Below are 16,198 nucleotides of genomic sequence, written 5' to 3' on the forward strand. Positions count from 1 at the left end.
TTCAGATTTCAATTCATAAATAACATCAATGGAGGGGGGCCCAAAAAATGCAGTCTGCCTAGTGTAGTCCATTTATTTAATCCGGCTCTGCCAACAGGTCTGTATACGATGCAGTCAACATGGCCCTTCACTTCATCCTCCAGGACCTGGACTCCTAAGGAACCTACGCCAGGATCCTGTTTGTGGACTTCAGCTCTGCCTTCAACACAATCATACCGAATCTGCTACAGGAGAGGATCTCCCAGCTGAGTGTGCCTGACTCCACCTGCAGGTGGATCACAGACTTCCTGTCTGACAGGAGGCAATGCGTGAGGCTGGGTAAGCATTAGGGATGAGCGAGTACAGCATTATCTGTATCTGTATCTGTATCTGTTAACCATATGAATTATCTGTATCCGTATCCGTACTCGGAGTGGGCGGGGCCTAACCCGGAAGTGGGTGTGATTTAACCCGGGAGTTTGTGTGTGAGTGTGTGTTTGAGTGAGTAAGAGAGAGACATAGAGAGAGAGGGGGAGTGTGTGTTTGTGTGTGTAGCTTAATTTGAAATATTTTTTATACCACTACTACCTAGAATGTGTCAGACACTCACTGCGTGAAGTAAAATAAAACTGGTTAGAGCCAACTTACGGTTTAAAAAAAAAAAAACTCCAACGACTGGCAAAGAGAGGGAGAGAGAGAGAGAGTGAGAGAGAGAGAGTGAGAGCGCGTAGCCAGACGATAGAGAGTAGTCAGACACTTAATGCGTGAAGTAAAAAGAAAAAACTGTTTAAAAAAAAAAAATCTCCGACAGGCAGAGACGCAACGCGAGTCGCTTTCTACCAGCACCACGTCTGAACGAACCCACGTTTAACAGAACTCTACTGGTTAATAAGTAAGTACAAACTGAAATAAAAACAAACTTCAAGCTGAAGAAACCCTAAACGTTAACCGAAAAGACCCGCGAACCTGAGTGACTGAGAGAGACAGAGAGCTGTTCTGTGAGTGAGTGAGCAGAGCGGTGTGTAAAGGGGAGGAGCGCTGTGACGCTGTGTGAGGATTTTCATTCAGTCCGAGCACAGATAATGACTCGTATTACTCGTATAATACTCGTGCTCGGCAAAAGTGCTTTATCTGTACCGGATACTCGTTTCAGCCGAGTATCCGGCTCATCTCTAGTAAGCATGTCTCTGAATTCAGATCCATAAGCACCGTTTCCCCTCAAGGCTGTGTTCTTTCCCCTCTTCTCTCTGTATACCAACAGCTGCACCTCCAGTCACCAGTCCGTCAAACTCCTTAAGTTTGCGGATGAAACCACCCTCAATGGGCTCATCTCTGGTGGGGATGAGTTCGGCTACAGGTGGGAGATTGAACATCTGGCACTGCATGAAAAGAAGAATTTGTGCCAATAAATGTCGTAGGAAATTCTTGGAGAGATTTGTTACCAGTATCTTGCCGTTTTACAAGCCTGAGAATGTTGGGAGGTGACCCCCTGCTCCTAAGCCTAGGGGAGTAGCCTGGATGCCAGAACATTTGAGGTCGCGAAGTTCGGTCTGGAGTCGCACCGTTGGGGAGAAATTATGCCCGACCAGGCCAATCAGATTGTCAGGGCGGGCTTTATACGATGGACAGATGCATTCATTTTGAAAGAGGAACAGAGAACGTGGAGGCGACGCCAAAGCACTGCGCTAATCCCTATCGCGCCGGCGCTTGGCTGTTCACACCGGACACTGAAGCGAAGCTGAACCGCCGGGCATCGCTAATAATATCACCCGTTGATCCAGCAGATTAAAAGCATATACTTACTTGTTGCTCCAACATTAAGCAACAGCGTCCCAACATTTGTCTTTCTTGGTGTTGTCTTTATCCAACATGTTCCGAGGATCATACAACTCACTGTACTTCTCCACTTCAATTATTCATTTAATGTCATCCATGTTGAAGAACTTCGCTGTTTGCTCCGTTAAATATCGGGTGTGGGGGATAAATTACGTATTCTCCACTCAAGCCTATGTGGAGAATACGTAGCCCCCCCCCCCCTCTCTTTTTATCTGTATCACTGCTTGTGTGGCTGTAGTAGATGGGCAGAGGGGGACATTTAATAATGTCATTGGTCAAATTAAAACTCCAGGACAACAGAAGGGGACTTCAAAGTATGGGATGCATATTTGTCATTTATATCATATAAAATATGTCATCAATGTAGTTTAAGATAATTTTACAGTGTGTTTCCTGGTGCGATACACTCGCATCAAGCGCAACAAATAGACTCAACGCCGAAAACGATCGCTGGACGGCGCGAGGCAGCCTTGGCGCAGGGCGGCGTTTCAGCCTCCGGTGTGACCCGCACAAAGTTTAAACATGGGAGTGGATGGGAGCCAGCTGTTATTTAAGGCTTGACGCTGCGCTGAAGGGTCGCTTCGGCATCGCTTCAGCGTCGGGTGTGAACCCGGCGTTAGTAAATAACTCACAATGCGTTGCTTAACATACGTCACATACTACGTTGCCCTGATTGGTTGTAGCGAAGAGGAATTTTATTTCCTGGTCAGTTGAAACACGCCCCATAATCACAGCCCAATGGAGCGGTCTCAGACTCACATTCTGACTAGAATTGTGAGTCTGACAACGTCAGGCTACACATAAACAGCAACTCCAGCTTTCAGCCCTTGCTTGTTGCAGCTCCTTGGCGTCCATACCCAAGCACTGTTCATGGAAACATCTCCCACACTTGTCACACTGAATCTGTTCAGAGAATTCTCTTACAATTAAGTGGAATTGTTACACAGTTAAATGACCTGGGGGAAAATGTACTGTTGGAATTGTATGGACACTGCAGAGTTAGGCCTTGTGTGTTGATGAGACACAGAGGGATGCCACAGACCCAGTGGCATTTTTCCCTCTCCTCCCCCTAACCTTCCCTGCTTGGCTCCTTACGTCTTGTCTTGTCCTACACTTGAGAGACTCTCTCTGCACCACTCTACAAACTTAAAATCATGGATTTGATCAGGTGGTCTCTCAGCGCAATTGACACCATCTTCTCGACGAGGAACTCGGGTTCGGGGGAACCTGTCTGTCCTGCCGGGACGTTCGCAGCTGGCTACTCGATGGACGCGTGGGATAAGTTGCTGGAACAACAACTCCCCTGAAGAGCGCTGCAGTGAGACTCTCTTGCATTCCCTTCCCCCTTCCCACAGACACCTTATACACGAACTTTACATACATACACACGTTCATATTACACACAGATATGCACCCCCCACACCCCCCATCCCACGCCTTCGCCTGCTTCGTACCGCCAGTTTGACAGGCGGGTCTGTGACCAGCGCTTCGCGGCTGCAGGACCGGATGGCTGCTTGTCTGTTTTGGTTTACCTCCATCCTCCAACTGACTGGGCTCAGAACACCCAGTCACTGGCTTACCTCCAACCCCTCCCCGTTGCAAGTCATTTAAAATGTATGTGCTTATGTGCTGAGGTTTTTTTCCTGTTCCCACTTTGTACTCCTCTAGGAGCATAGTCTGGGGGTTGTTCTTCTCTCCTCCCTCCCCTCATGTTATGCTGTAATCTTCAACCTTCTTTTCATTTCGTTGCCTCTGTACTCGTACTCTGTGTAATGACAATAAATTGAATCCAATCGTAAAAGCAGAGGCTTATAGTGAACCAATCGAAATCAAATAATGTTCACAGCCATAACATTGTGAAATCATAATTTACTAATACTAATCTGCATAATAGTTAATAAAAAACATGAATACATGTCATGGATGATCATTGTAAATACTTTGCTTATATGTTTTCAATTAATAAATAAGTGGGAAATTGAATTTCCCACTTAAATTTCTTGTGAAATTGCTGCTATAAATGCTAATACATAAGTTTTAAGGCAATGTAACTAAAATGACATTCATTCTTAGAATCAGTTTAATCCTACCCCATGTTCAACTTCAAAAACCTAACAGCAGCATTTCTTGTGACACTCTCATTGATCTTCAAAAATATTAATGAAAACAATAAAAAAACAAAGTGAAATTTAAAAGACTCACCCAATTTGTTAATGGAGGCCCTGATCCAGGTGGTTTTGTCAGCGAACACATGGCACAATTATTGGCCAAATCAAACACTAAAATATAACCACAACCGATAATAAATTAGAAACACCAACATGTGAAATTTATTCTTACATGCAGTAGTGTAGATACTAATACCTCCGCCCTTGTATTGTAATTAAGTATAAATACAAATAAGTTCTAGAGACAGCATATTTACATGTTGTGGTAAACATAGATCTAATAAATATTAATAAATATTCTATTTACCTTTGTCGTCACCAAGGCCTACGGATTAGCATGGCCCATAACATACATTTTTAGGCAATCCTTAATCAAAACCTGAACTGTTAAGGCTCTGAATGTATATCTTAAGAGGAGATTGTATGACTGCTCTGAACCCTCCCTTTGCTCCACAATTGGTATCACTTTCCTCTGAAGCTTACTTATAGATTGTCAGTAGAAATTCAAACCACAGACAAATACTCTTCACAAACCTGATGCTTTCTCTCAGTGGCCATTTCGTTCCTGGATGTCCCAAATGTTAGGACTGGAACAGCTGGAAATGCCTTCATAACCGCACAGGTCACCTAAACCAACACAAACGTTCAATTCATATTATGTACCTCATGATTGCAAAATGCAGTTTTCTTAAGGTAAACAAAGTGGGTCCTATTCATTATTACATAGCTGTTCTACTGCTGATTATTATACAGAAAATTGTGTAATGAATGACTGAATGTATTAAAGACAAGTGTGACCTAAACCACTTAAGAAAAATAATACATTGTAAGTGTGAAATTATATCCCAAATCACTTACCATGATGACAATGACCCCACAGCTACTGCTATCCTGCTGTGTTGGATGAGTCAGTACTCCTTTCCATTTCTTGTCGATCCATTCAGTTTTTCCCAGGCTCGCTCTCCTCATTTTCAGATACTCACTCTGTGTTGTTTATGAAAGATATTTGGAATTAAATAAATGGGAAGGTTTGCAACATAAAAAGAAAATTCTAATGAGATCCAAGTATTCTTACTAAAATGGGGTTACAAATGTTTAATCCAGTGTCATATATACACACATATATATATATATATATATATATATATATATATATATATATATATATATATTATATTATTTGCGGCGGCAAGTTTGGAGTTGTCTTCCTCATTGGAACCTGGTGCAGGATCCACCAGATAAACAGTCTGGTTGACAGCATTTATGTACTAACAATTTTAAAATGAAGTCAATTAAACAAATATTTAATAGACCTTTATAATAATACCAAAAACACTACTCACATACTTACCAAAAGATTCCAGTGTACATTTGAAATATTTACAAATGAAACAATGCCCTGGAAGTTCACCTGTGAAAGTATAAAAATATTTATTTTAGTTTCAGTATGAATCTTTATTTTTTTAATTGCTTTTTTTAGATTATATTCAACTTTATTGTCATTGCACAGTACAAGTACTTATACAACGAAATGCAGTTTAGCGTCTAACCAGAAGTGCAAAAAAAGGAGTTAAAGTGCAGAGTATTGTGCGTATATGAAATGTAAATAAATAAGATATGTACAATAGCAAATATATATGGGATAATACAGTATTGACAGGTATTGTATGATATAATAACTATGAGCAGTAATAAAGGAAATAGTACAGTATTAACAGCTTTTGTATGATATAAGAACTATGAGCAGTAAGTAATATATCTGAAGTAGTACAGTATAAACAGGTATTGTATGATATAATAACTTTAAGCAAGATAAATATATAAAAATATATTAATATGAATATACTATAGGCAGGATAATACAGTAGTAAAAAAAAATAACAGTGTAGTGCAAGTGTTCAAATGTTCAGTGGTTGGAGGTAGGTGTGTGGCCAGGGGGGCTGCTGCTATCACTGCGGTGCAGAGTTCAGCAGGGTTACAGCTGCAGGGATGAAGCTGTTCCTGAACCTGCTAGTCCGGGAACGGAGGACCCTGTAGCGCCTCCCAGAAGGGAGGAGGGCAAACAGTCTGTGATTGGGGTGAGAGCTGTCCTTGGCAATGCTGCACGCTCTCCGCAGACATCTCTTGCCCTGGACAGCTGCAATGGTGGGGAGTGAGGAACTGGTGATGCGTTGGGCAGTTTTAACCACCCTCTGCATTGACTTCCGGTCCGCAACTGAGCAGCTGCCATACCATACTGAGATGCAGTTGGTGAGGATGCTCTCGATGGTGCAGCGGTAGTAATTCACCAGAATCTGAGGAGATAGATGAGCCGTCCTCAGTCTCCTCAGGAAGAAGAGACGCTGGTGAGCTTTCTTGACCAGGGTTGAGGTGTTGAGGGTCCAAGAGAGGTCCTCAGAGATGTGGACACCCAGGAACTTGAAGCTGGTGACACCCTCGACCTCCATCCCGTTGATATGGATGGGGGTGTGTGTGCCGCCTTTCTTCCTGAAGTCCACGATGAGCTCTTTGGTCTTCTTGGTGTTCTTTGGAGCCAGGTTGTTGTCGCCGCACCACGCCGCCAGGTGCTGGACCTCTTCTCTGTAGGCCGACTCAGTTGTTGCTGATGAGGCCAATCACCGTAGTATCGTCTGAAAACTTGACAAAAGTATTAGTTACATGTACAGGAATGCAGTCATATATGAATAGTGAGTAGAGGAGAGGACTTAGCACACAGCCTTGAGGCACGCCGGTGTTCAGGATGAGGGTTGAGGAGGTGTGGTTCTCTAACCTAACAGACTGGGGTCTGTTGGATAGGTAGTCCAGTGACCAGTTGCAGAGGGAAGGGTTGATGACTAAATCGCAGAATTTCGTGATCAGTTTGGAGGGGATGATTGTGTTGAAAGCTGAACTGAAGTCTATGAACAGCATTCTTACATGGTGTTGTTATTGTCCAGGTGAGAAAGTGCGGAGTGAAGTGCCGTGGAGATGGCATCCTCCGTACTCCTGTTCTGGCGGTAGGCAAATTGGAAGGGGTCCAGTGTGGGTGGTAAACAGGTTTTGAGGTGAGCCAGGACCATCCTCTCGAAGCACTTCATAATGGTGGGGGTGATTGCAACAGGGCGGAAGTCGTTGAGGCTCGCTGCAGTCGAGTGTTTAGGGACTGGCACGATGGAGATGGTTTTAAAGCACGTGGGGACAGCTGCTTGGGCCAGTGACAGATTGAATATGTCAGTCAAGACCTCAGCTAGCTGCCCAGCACAGGCCCTGAGCACGCGTCCGGGGATGCCATCAGGGCCAGCAGCCTTACGTGCGTTGATACCTGCTCAGTGCAGGCCACACGTCGATGGAGAAGAGTGTGAGGGGCTGGTGGTCTGAAGTGAGCACAGCCGCCTCCTGTTTTTCCCTGTCAAAGCGAGCATAAAAGCTGTTGAGCTCGTCATGGAAGGAGGCATCACTGTTTTGGGGGGAGGAGTTGGTTGGTTTGTAGTCAGTCAATGCCTGGATGCCTTACCACATACGTCTGGGGTCTGAGTTGTTTTTGAAGTGCTCCTCAATCCTTAGCGTGTTGCAGTGCTGGGCCTTCTTGATGCCCCGCTTCAGGTCAGCCCTGGATGAACTGTAGGCCTGAGCATCACATGATCTGAAAGCGATGTCTCGTGCCTTCAGCAGTAGACGGACCTCTTTGTTCATCCATGGCTTCTGGTTAGGGAAAGTAGTGATACATTTGAGGGTGGTGACACTGTTGATGATGTTGTTGATGAAGTCAAGGACAGAAGAGGCATAAGAGTCGATGTTAGTGTGGGAGTCAAACCGGAGCTGGAGTTCAGTGTCTGCTCCCTCTGGCCACACTTTAACTGTCCTTACTGTGGGTTTCACACGTTTGATGAGTGGTGTGTATTTGGGGAGTAGAAACAAGGAGAGGTTGTCAGACTGTCCTAGATGGGGGACGGCTTTTTAAGCACCAGCCATGCTGGTGTAAACATGTTCCAAAGTCTTGACTCCTCTCGTTGCACAGGGGACATGTTGGTGGAATTTTGGGAGTGCAGTCTTCAGGCTGGAGTGGTTGAAGTCACCCGCAACAATAAAGGCTGCCTCCGGGTGTGAGGTCTGTCGTTTGCTAATGGCAGCATGCAGTTCTTTCATTGCCAGCTTTGCATTAGCATCAGGGGGGATATTGGCTGGAGTCACAACAGTAGATGTAAACTCTCTGAGCAGATAGAACGGTCTGCTCTTAACCATGAGATATTCCAGGTTAGGAGAGCAGTAACTCTCAATGATGATAGTGTCCATGCACCAAGCTTTGTTCACATAGATGCACAGTCCCCCACCTCTGGTCTTACCGGAGTCATCAGCTGTTCTGTCCGCCCGGCGGAGGTAGCGCCCCGTTAGCTCGACGGCGCTATCAGGAACGTTGCTGTTGAGCCATGTTTCTGTGAAAATCATGATGTTGCAGTCCATAATCCATTTTTGTGTGGTGATCCGCGGCCGCAGCTCATCCGTTTTGTTCGCCAGAGACCGAACATTGGCGAGGAAAAGGGTTGGTAGAGATAGCCGGTGAGGCGTTAGCTTTATCTTAGCCCACCTCTCTTCCCCCCTCTTTGTTTACGATCTCGGCGCCGCCTGTGAGCACTTCCGGTCGGCGCAACCGGGTTGGTAGCTCTGACGATCTCGGGAATGAGCCTTTGACCATCGAAAGAGTGGGTAGAAGAACAAGATCTGATGTCTAAAAGATCCTGTCGACTGTAGACAGTATTCGCAAGACTGTTCTGAGTGAACAGACTTGAAACGACCAGGCAGATAATAACTATCTTGCTAAATCTGGGGAGACGTTGAGCATCACGCTGTGCACGCGCCGCCATCTTGGTCATCCATTTTGACATCTTTCAATCAATCAATCAATCAAATTTTATTTGTATAGCCCATATTCACAAATTACAATTCATCTCATAGGGCTTTAACAGGGTGTGACATCCTCTGTCCTTAACCCTCAGCAAGAGTAAGGAAAAACTACAAAAAACCCTTTTAACAGGGTAAAAATATGTAGAAACCTCAGAGAGAGCCACATGTGAGGGATCCCTCTCCCAGGACGGACAGAAGTGCAATAGATGCCACGTGCAGGAGAACATCATCAATAATCAAAGTCTCTAGCAGCATTGATGAAGCACAGTCCATGCTCAGCAACCATCTAGACCACGATCCACCATCCAGACCAGACGCCACTTCAGTCCTCAGTCACCGTCCACCGCCGCCCACCAGGAGGACCCATCACAAGCCACCACTGCGGTCCTGGTCCACCGCCCGTGCCCAATGCCAACGCGACACAGGGTCCGCCACCAGCACCACGATCAGCCCACATGACTCAGAATCCGCCACACTGGATCCAACACCGCGACCCCCGGTGCGCGATCCACAAACCGTAATCCATGGTGCGGCCACAGAGGCCCTGGATCTGCGGGTGATAAAGCAAAGGGATTCCGGGGAAGGGGGATAGGGATGGAGAAGAGGAAGGAGAAGCTGGAAAGAGAAGCTCCGTGTGTCATGTGTCATAAAATAGAACAAGTAACGTTCTGGCGCACTAATTAGCTCTAACTATAAGCTTTATCAAAAAGTTCCAGTTCCAGTGATATAAAATGATGCATTTCACTATTCAAAAAGAATACACAAAATGTATCTTAATGCTTGCTTCTATTACATTTGTAGTACCAAATATTCAGTGATGCCGGTAACGCGTTACTTAGTAGCGCGTTACTCTATTCTGACCACTTTTTTCAGTAACGAGTAATCTAACGCATTACTATTACTATCAGATTAAAGTTACTTGTCCAAGTCACCTTGCGTTACTATTTCGGTATTTGTGGTTAAACCGCTGGGCACGTCCTGCGGCTGGGGGAGCAGTCGCCCCTTCGCCCTCCTCACCACGCCGCCGGAGGCTCGGTGTGCGGCACGCCTCAACGTTTTTTTGGTGGGGGAGGTGCTCGTCTGCGGTGCGGGGGCTTTCCTTCTAGTGGGCCGCTGGGCGGTGTCCGTCGGCGCTGCGGAAGGCGGGCCGTTGGAGGGGACCAGGTACGGCGGTCGGCGGCAGCGACTCTGGACGCGTGTCGGTCCCGCCTCGCGGATCACCTCAGCTACAGTTCCCGTTGTGGGAACCCTCGGTTTGCGCGTTGGGGGGGGGAATGTAACTAATAAAGTAACTTGTAAACTTGTAACTTAGTTTCTTTTAAAATCAAGTAACTTTTAATCTAGCTTAGTTACTTTTAAAAGCAAGTAACTTGAAAAGTAACTAAGTTACTTTTTCAAAGTAACTATGGCAACACTGATTACAAAATTACAACTAACACACACACTTAGCAATCAGATTACCTTGGATAAACTTTGGCGGGCAACCTGCTCTCTCTTCCCAAACAGGATCACACCTGCTCTATATGGTCCTGTCCCATGACATCCAAGATCACCTAAAGGCCGTGGAATATTTAGAGGTCATTGTTAGTATGAGATAATTTACATTTAGGTTCCTTACATCAAAGCAATAGTATACATCTTTTATTTAAACTAACCTAGCATCAGTCCAGACCACAAGGTGGCATGTGGGAGGAAATGTTTTACCAAATACGGAAACAAATTTGGTGTGTGGTATGTGTTCACTTCACCAGTGAGATCAAGTGGTGCCCGAGCTATGATTTCTTGGAAGTGGCTCATCAAGGGTGTGATTCCTACATCCAGCTATAAGAGAAAACGGTCACATTTCATATTCTTTCAATGACTTGTAGGATAGTATTTCATAGAAGACCACATCCACCACAGTGTATTTAACATCAATATATTAAAATAAGTGATTTTAGAGGGACATTTGATTACTAAAAACCCTTTTAACAGGGTAGAAATACGTAGAAACCTCAGAGACACATGTGAGGATCCGTCTCCCAGGAAGGACACAAGTGCAGCAGATGTCAAGTGTAGGAAAACATAATCAGGATAAAGGTTTTAGCAGCATTGATGAGGGTAAACATTCTGAAGGAAAACTTCAATACTATATGTCAATCAGTCCTGCTGCAATCATAGTCTATGGTCAGCAGCCAGCAAGATCATGATCCGCTATCCAGATCGGATCCACTGTAGTCCACAGTTAGGATCCATCATCAACCGCCGCCTCGGCCATGGTATAACACCATTATATGATGCCAACGCGACACAGGATCCGCCGTTACCACTACGATCAGCCCGCACGATACAGAATCCGCCATACTGGATACACCATTGCGACCTCTGATGCACGATCCACAAATCGTAATACGTGGTGCGGCCGCAGCGGGCCAGGATCTGCGGGCGATAAAGCAAAGGGACTCGGGGGAAAGGGTCAATTCAGTAACATGTACTGATGAGATATGTCATACTTCGATGTGATAAGGATGAAGAAGAGGAAGGAGAAGCTGGAAAGAGAAGCTCTGTGTGTCATGTGTCATAAATTTCCTTTGCGTCTTAGCGTCATCAGGGGTTTTTGCCTTGTAATCAATGATACAATGATACAGGCCGAACTTGAGGCTACACTGAGGCTCAAGGTTAATCTGACTGGCTACTGGTGTCACGGTTTGTGGAAAGGAGATGGAGCCAGGAGCAGAGGTATATAACAAAAAGTGTATTTAATACAAAAAGAGACTTTAACTTAACAAAACGCAAGGAAGCTTACACCACAGGATATCAGGACAGGGCAGGAACGCAGATAAGGAGAGCATCATGTAATATCCTTATCCAGACGGCACAAGGCACGAGGAACAAGAACAAGAAACACAAAAACCAGGAAGCAAAACAGACAATCCGACAGAGGACAAGGGGAAGGACAGAGGCTTAAATACACAGGGAAGGCAGGGGTAATTGGCTACAGGTGCAACACATGAGGAGTTAGAAAGACAATCACCAAGACAGAGAGTGAAGACAGAAACAAACCACAAGGAACAGAGACTACAAAATAAAACAGGAAACAGAAAACACGAAGAGACTGAACTCAAACTAAAATGACAGAACCTGACAACTGGTTTGTATGGTAGTACGATGAAAACCATGTGGCCCACTCAGTAGATCAGCCAGGTGTTGAAATTACATGTGGTTGCAGATTGTAATGCACAGTAGGTACTTAAGTGATGCTCTCTTGTGATCATGTAATGGTAAAAATATGTTTGACATATTTCCATAAGGCTCCATTTGACAGAAAATGTAATAAAAGTAATGTATGAAAATAATGTATGAAAATGGTGTTGATACTTGTTTATAAGGCTAAATAATGATTGAAAGCGCTTACAACAGTGAATAACCTAAATCTATTTTCATAAAATATTTATTATGGGTAATCTGCCTGTGCAGTGGTACCATTGATATACACTCCTGATCAAAATCTTAAGACCAGTTAAAAAATTGCATGAATTAGCATTTTGCACTGTTGGATCTTAGGAAGGTTCTTAGTAGAGCTTCAAAATGCAAAAAGAAGAAATGGGAACAAGCAGTGGCGGTGCGTCAATACAGGGCGCTGGGGCGCCGCCCACCCTACAATTTTGAGATGAAAAAAAAAAAAAAAAAAAAATGACATGTCAAAAAACATTATATATCAAATAATTTAATAAGAAATGTACTGTTTTAAAGCGTTAAATGTGTGCCGGAGACCGTAAGCCCCTGTCAAAAACCACTTAAATGTGACCAAATATAATATATTGCCATTCGTTGAATGATAACATACGATAACGTCACTGAGAGAGAAGCCACTCCTCCCTGTGGGCGCCGGTCAAGTGGAAGTCTATGGAAGCCAAAAAAAGGGGCAGGAACATTTGAGCAAGGACAGTTCTCATTGGCGGATGACAGTTCGAGCCATGGGCGCACGTACCTTGCGCCCACAGCCAATGAAAGGGTTTCTAACAGGACTGTCCAATCAGAGACCTTTTGTGATTCCCTCACATCACATATCTAAAGGTGCAGCATAGTTAGCACTTAGCAGATACTTGTTTTAATCTGAGAGTATGGCGAATGAAAACTCTATTGTAGCTATTCACAGAACACCATTCAATCGACGATCGGATGTCGATAAAAAGAAACTAAAAGAAATGGGACCTGACCGTCCGGATTTAAAACTTGAACAGATAAGCACTGACCGCGGAAGAACCTACAAGCGGAGCTTCTCCTCCAGCCTTTATGCTAACCGGAGCTGGTTAGCGGGCTGTGCAGTGAGTAATGCGTTTTTTTGTTTCCCCTGCTTGTTGTTCCAATGTACTGGGACTGAAATACTCTGGACTACAACGGGGATGAGGGATCTAAAGCACTTCACCCAGAAATGCAAGAAACACGAATCGTCTCGCTGCCATCTCACTAACAGCATGAAGCTAAGTCTCTTTGGGAGACTGAGTATAGCGGAACAGCTCGACGAAGGGTACCGAATTGGCATCCGTAAACACAATGAGGAAGTAAGGAAGAACAGGCACATTCTCTCAAGAATTATAGACTGTATTAAGTTCTGTGGTGCATTTGAGTTGGCACTGCGTGGTCATGATGAGAGCGAGAGCTCTGATAACCCAGGGATATTTCGTGGCTTGGTGGACGTTGTTGCCTCACTCGACGGTGCACTGAAAGACCATCTCGACAGCGCGACTGTGTTCAAGGGAACATCCAAAACGGTCCAGAATGAACTTCTTGACTGTATGCTGGCTGTTGTTAGGGAAAAGATCATAAGCGAGATTCAAAGCAGCGATTTTCTATCGATCCAAGCAGATGAGACCACGGATATTAGCACACAAACCCAGCTTGTGCTTGTGCTTCGCTACTTAAATGGTGCTAACCTGGAGGAAAGATTCTTTGAGTTCATCCCTCTGCAGTCAGCTACAGCAGCGACCATTGCCATGGCATTAAAAGAACGCCTTGCTGCCATCCTCCCAGGTGAGCAGAAAGTTAAACTCATCTGCCAGGCATATGACGGTGCCAGTGTAATGAGGGGTACCTCTTCAGGTGTTCAGAAGAGAATCCAGGACGACTACCCAACTGCCCACTATATCCACTGCTATGCCCATCAGCTCAATCTTATAATGCAACAGGCCACCTCTCACATTGTTAAAGTCAAGAACTTTTTTTCTGACTTGGGTGGATTAGCTGCGTTCTTTTCAAGATCCCCGAAGCGGACCGTTGTCCTTGATAAAACAGTGGCCCGTAGACTGCCAACGGCCAGCAATGTGAGGTGGAACTTTCACAGCCGTGCCGTCAATACTGTGTTTGAGCACAGAGATGACCTCATTGACTGCTTTGAAAGAATTCGAGCATCAGATGGCTTTGATGACAAGACCAGCCACGAAGCAGGAGGCCACATCAGGCTACTGGAGGATCCTGATTTCAACTTCTTCCTTAAACTGTTTCATCGGATAATGCCACACGTGGACATTCTCTATGCCAAGCTCCAGAACAGAAACATAGATTCAGTCTATATAAATCGCTGCATCCAGCAGTTCCAAGAGGACATACAAAAAATCAGGTAATTTCATTATTGTTATTATTCTGTAAGCTTAGTCATAACATTCTTATTTTACATTAACCATAGTAATAAGACAAATGTGATATTTAAATTATTATTATTTTTATTTACAGAGATTCAGTCCATGCAATGGTGGTGGAGCACAGGAGTGGCTCTGAGCAGCCGAGGAAGCGCCGGGCTATCGATCAAGATGAGCTTAAAAGGATTGCCACAGAGGTGAGTGTCAAAATCAGCAGATGCCTGTGTTAAAGTTCAATGTTTTGTCTTTCCCACAGCAGAACACATGTTGGAAATTGTGAGATTTGTGTGGATATCATATCAGACTATACTTTATCTAAAATACCAATTCGAAATGTTGATGAGCCATCAGACCTAATTCCTGGCTTTTGTGTGTCATGGAGTGGGGGTGTGTGTGTTTCATAGCACCAGGCTAGTTCCTGGCTTTTGTGTGTCTAGAGCCAGAGCTGTTAGACTCTGATTGTTGGCTTTTGTCTGCAGCCAGGACAAGATGGTTGAAGTCAAAGGTTATTAGCATCTAAATGCCCCACACCTTATCTGTCTGTCTCTCTCTATATTTATCTGTAGGTATGCGACACCATACTTGGACACACCAAGGAACGCTTTGCCTTCAAGGACCACCTCATCAGTGCCACCTTACTGGACAGCCCCCAGTTTGACCACTACCTCGATGCATTCCCTGAAGTTGCTCTGGCCACAACATTGAAGGCCTATCCTGTGCTCGATGGAAGTAGGCTGAAGACAGAGCTTACCCTCATCTATGGCTCAGAAGAATTCCGAACCTGTCGTGGTGCTGTGGATCTTTACCAGTTGTTCAAAGACAATAACCTTTCTGAGGTATTTTCAGAGACAGAAACACTGCTTAAAATCATCATCACAACTCCCATGGCCACTGCTGAGGCTGAGAGGTGTTTTTCAACACTGAAAAGGGTTAAAACCTTTCTCAGGAACACAATGACTCAGGACAGACTGAATGCCTTAGCCATGCTCTCAATGGAAAAAAGGCTTGTCACAGACATGATTGACTTTAACCAGAAGGTGATAGAGAGATTTGCCAGCTTGAAAGAGAGGAGGGCTAAGTTTCTTTACAAGTAGTAGGGCCTACTCTTGACAAACAACAAATGTAAAATGTTATGTCTCTTCTGCTCTAAACCTCTTTCGTGTGAGGGTGTGGGCACCTTTTTTATTCTGTTCATCTCTGAAACCCTACCCAATGTCTCTTACCTATGTCCCTACCATTCTGCTCTGAACTGTCATGCCCAAAGTAACAGGTTATTGTTATTGTTGTTGGATACTAGTGTTGAGCACTGTATGTTATTGAAATAAAGCTATGTTTTTTTTAATATTCTAATCAAAACCTCAGTTTTTTTTTCTCATTGCGGTGGGCTATTTAAACCGCGCCGCCCAAGTGCGCCCCCCCAAAAAAAAATGTCACCAGCCGCCACTGGGAACAAGAGACCAAAAGTTGTGAGCAGGCAATTTATTGAAAACAACAATTTAACTCAAATAGGCTGTTCATCAGCTGATCAAAAGTTTAAGACCACAGCCTTTAAAAGCCAAAATCTGTGCAAAAATTTGGATTCCATGTCATTTCCTGTCAAGTAATAACACTGTGAAGATCTCTTGATGGCAAAGGCAAAAAAGCTCACCGTCTTTGAACGTGGTAGGATTGTTGAACTGCATAAACATGGCCTCTCATTACGTGCAATCGCTGCTG

The 16,198-nt window shown here is 44.5% G+C and overlaps 1 protein-coding gene across 1 annotated transcript; it reads left to right on the forward strand.

Annotated features, from left to right (window-relative positions):
• The first annotated feature begins 12,498 nt into the window (after positions 1–12,498).
• LOC133952378 (zinc finger MYM-type protein 1-like) lies at positions 12,499–15,824 on the forward strand. The gene is made up of 3 exons (XM_062386791.1): positions 12,499–14,463; positions 14,577–14,679; positions 15,049–15,824. Exons 1-3 carry the CDS (start codon positions 12,968–12,970, stop codon positions 15,574–15,576), a joined length of 2,127 nt encoding a protein of 708 aa, XP_062242775.1. The 5' UTR covers positions 12,499–12,967; the 3' UTR covers positions 15,577–15,824.
• The last annotated feature ends 374 nt before the right edge of the window (positions 15,825–16,198 follow it).

Source organism: Platichthys flesus, chromosome 4, assembly GCF_949316205.1.
Source record: "Platichthys flesus chromosome 4, fPlaFle2.1, whole genome shotgun sequence".
Taxonomy (NCBI): Eukaryota; Metazoa; Chordata; class Actinopteri; order Pleuronectiformes; family Pleuronectidae; genus Platichthys; species Platichthys flesus.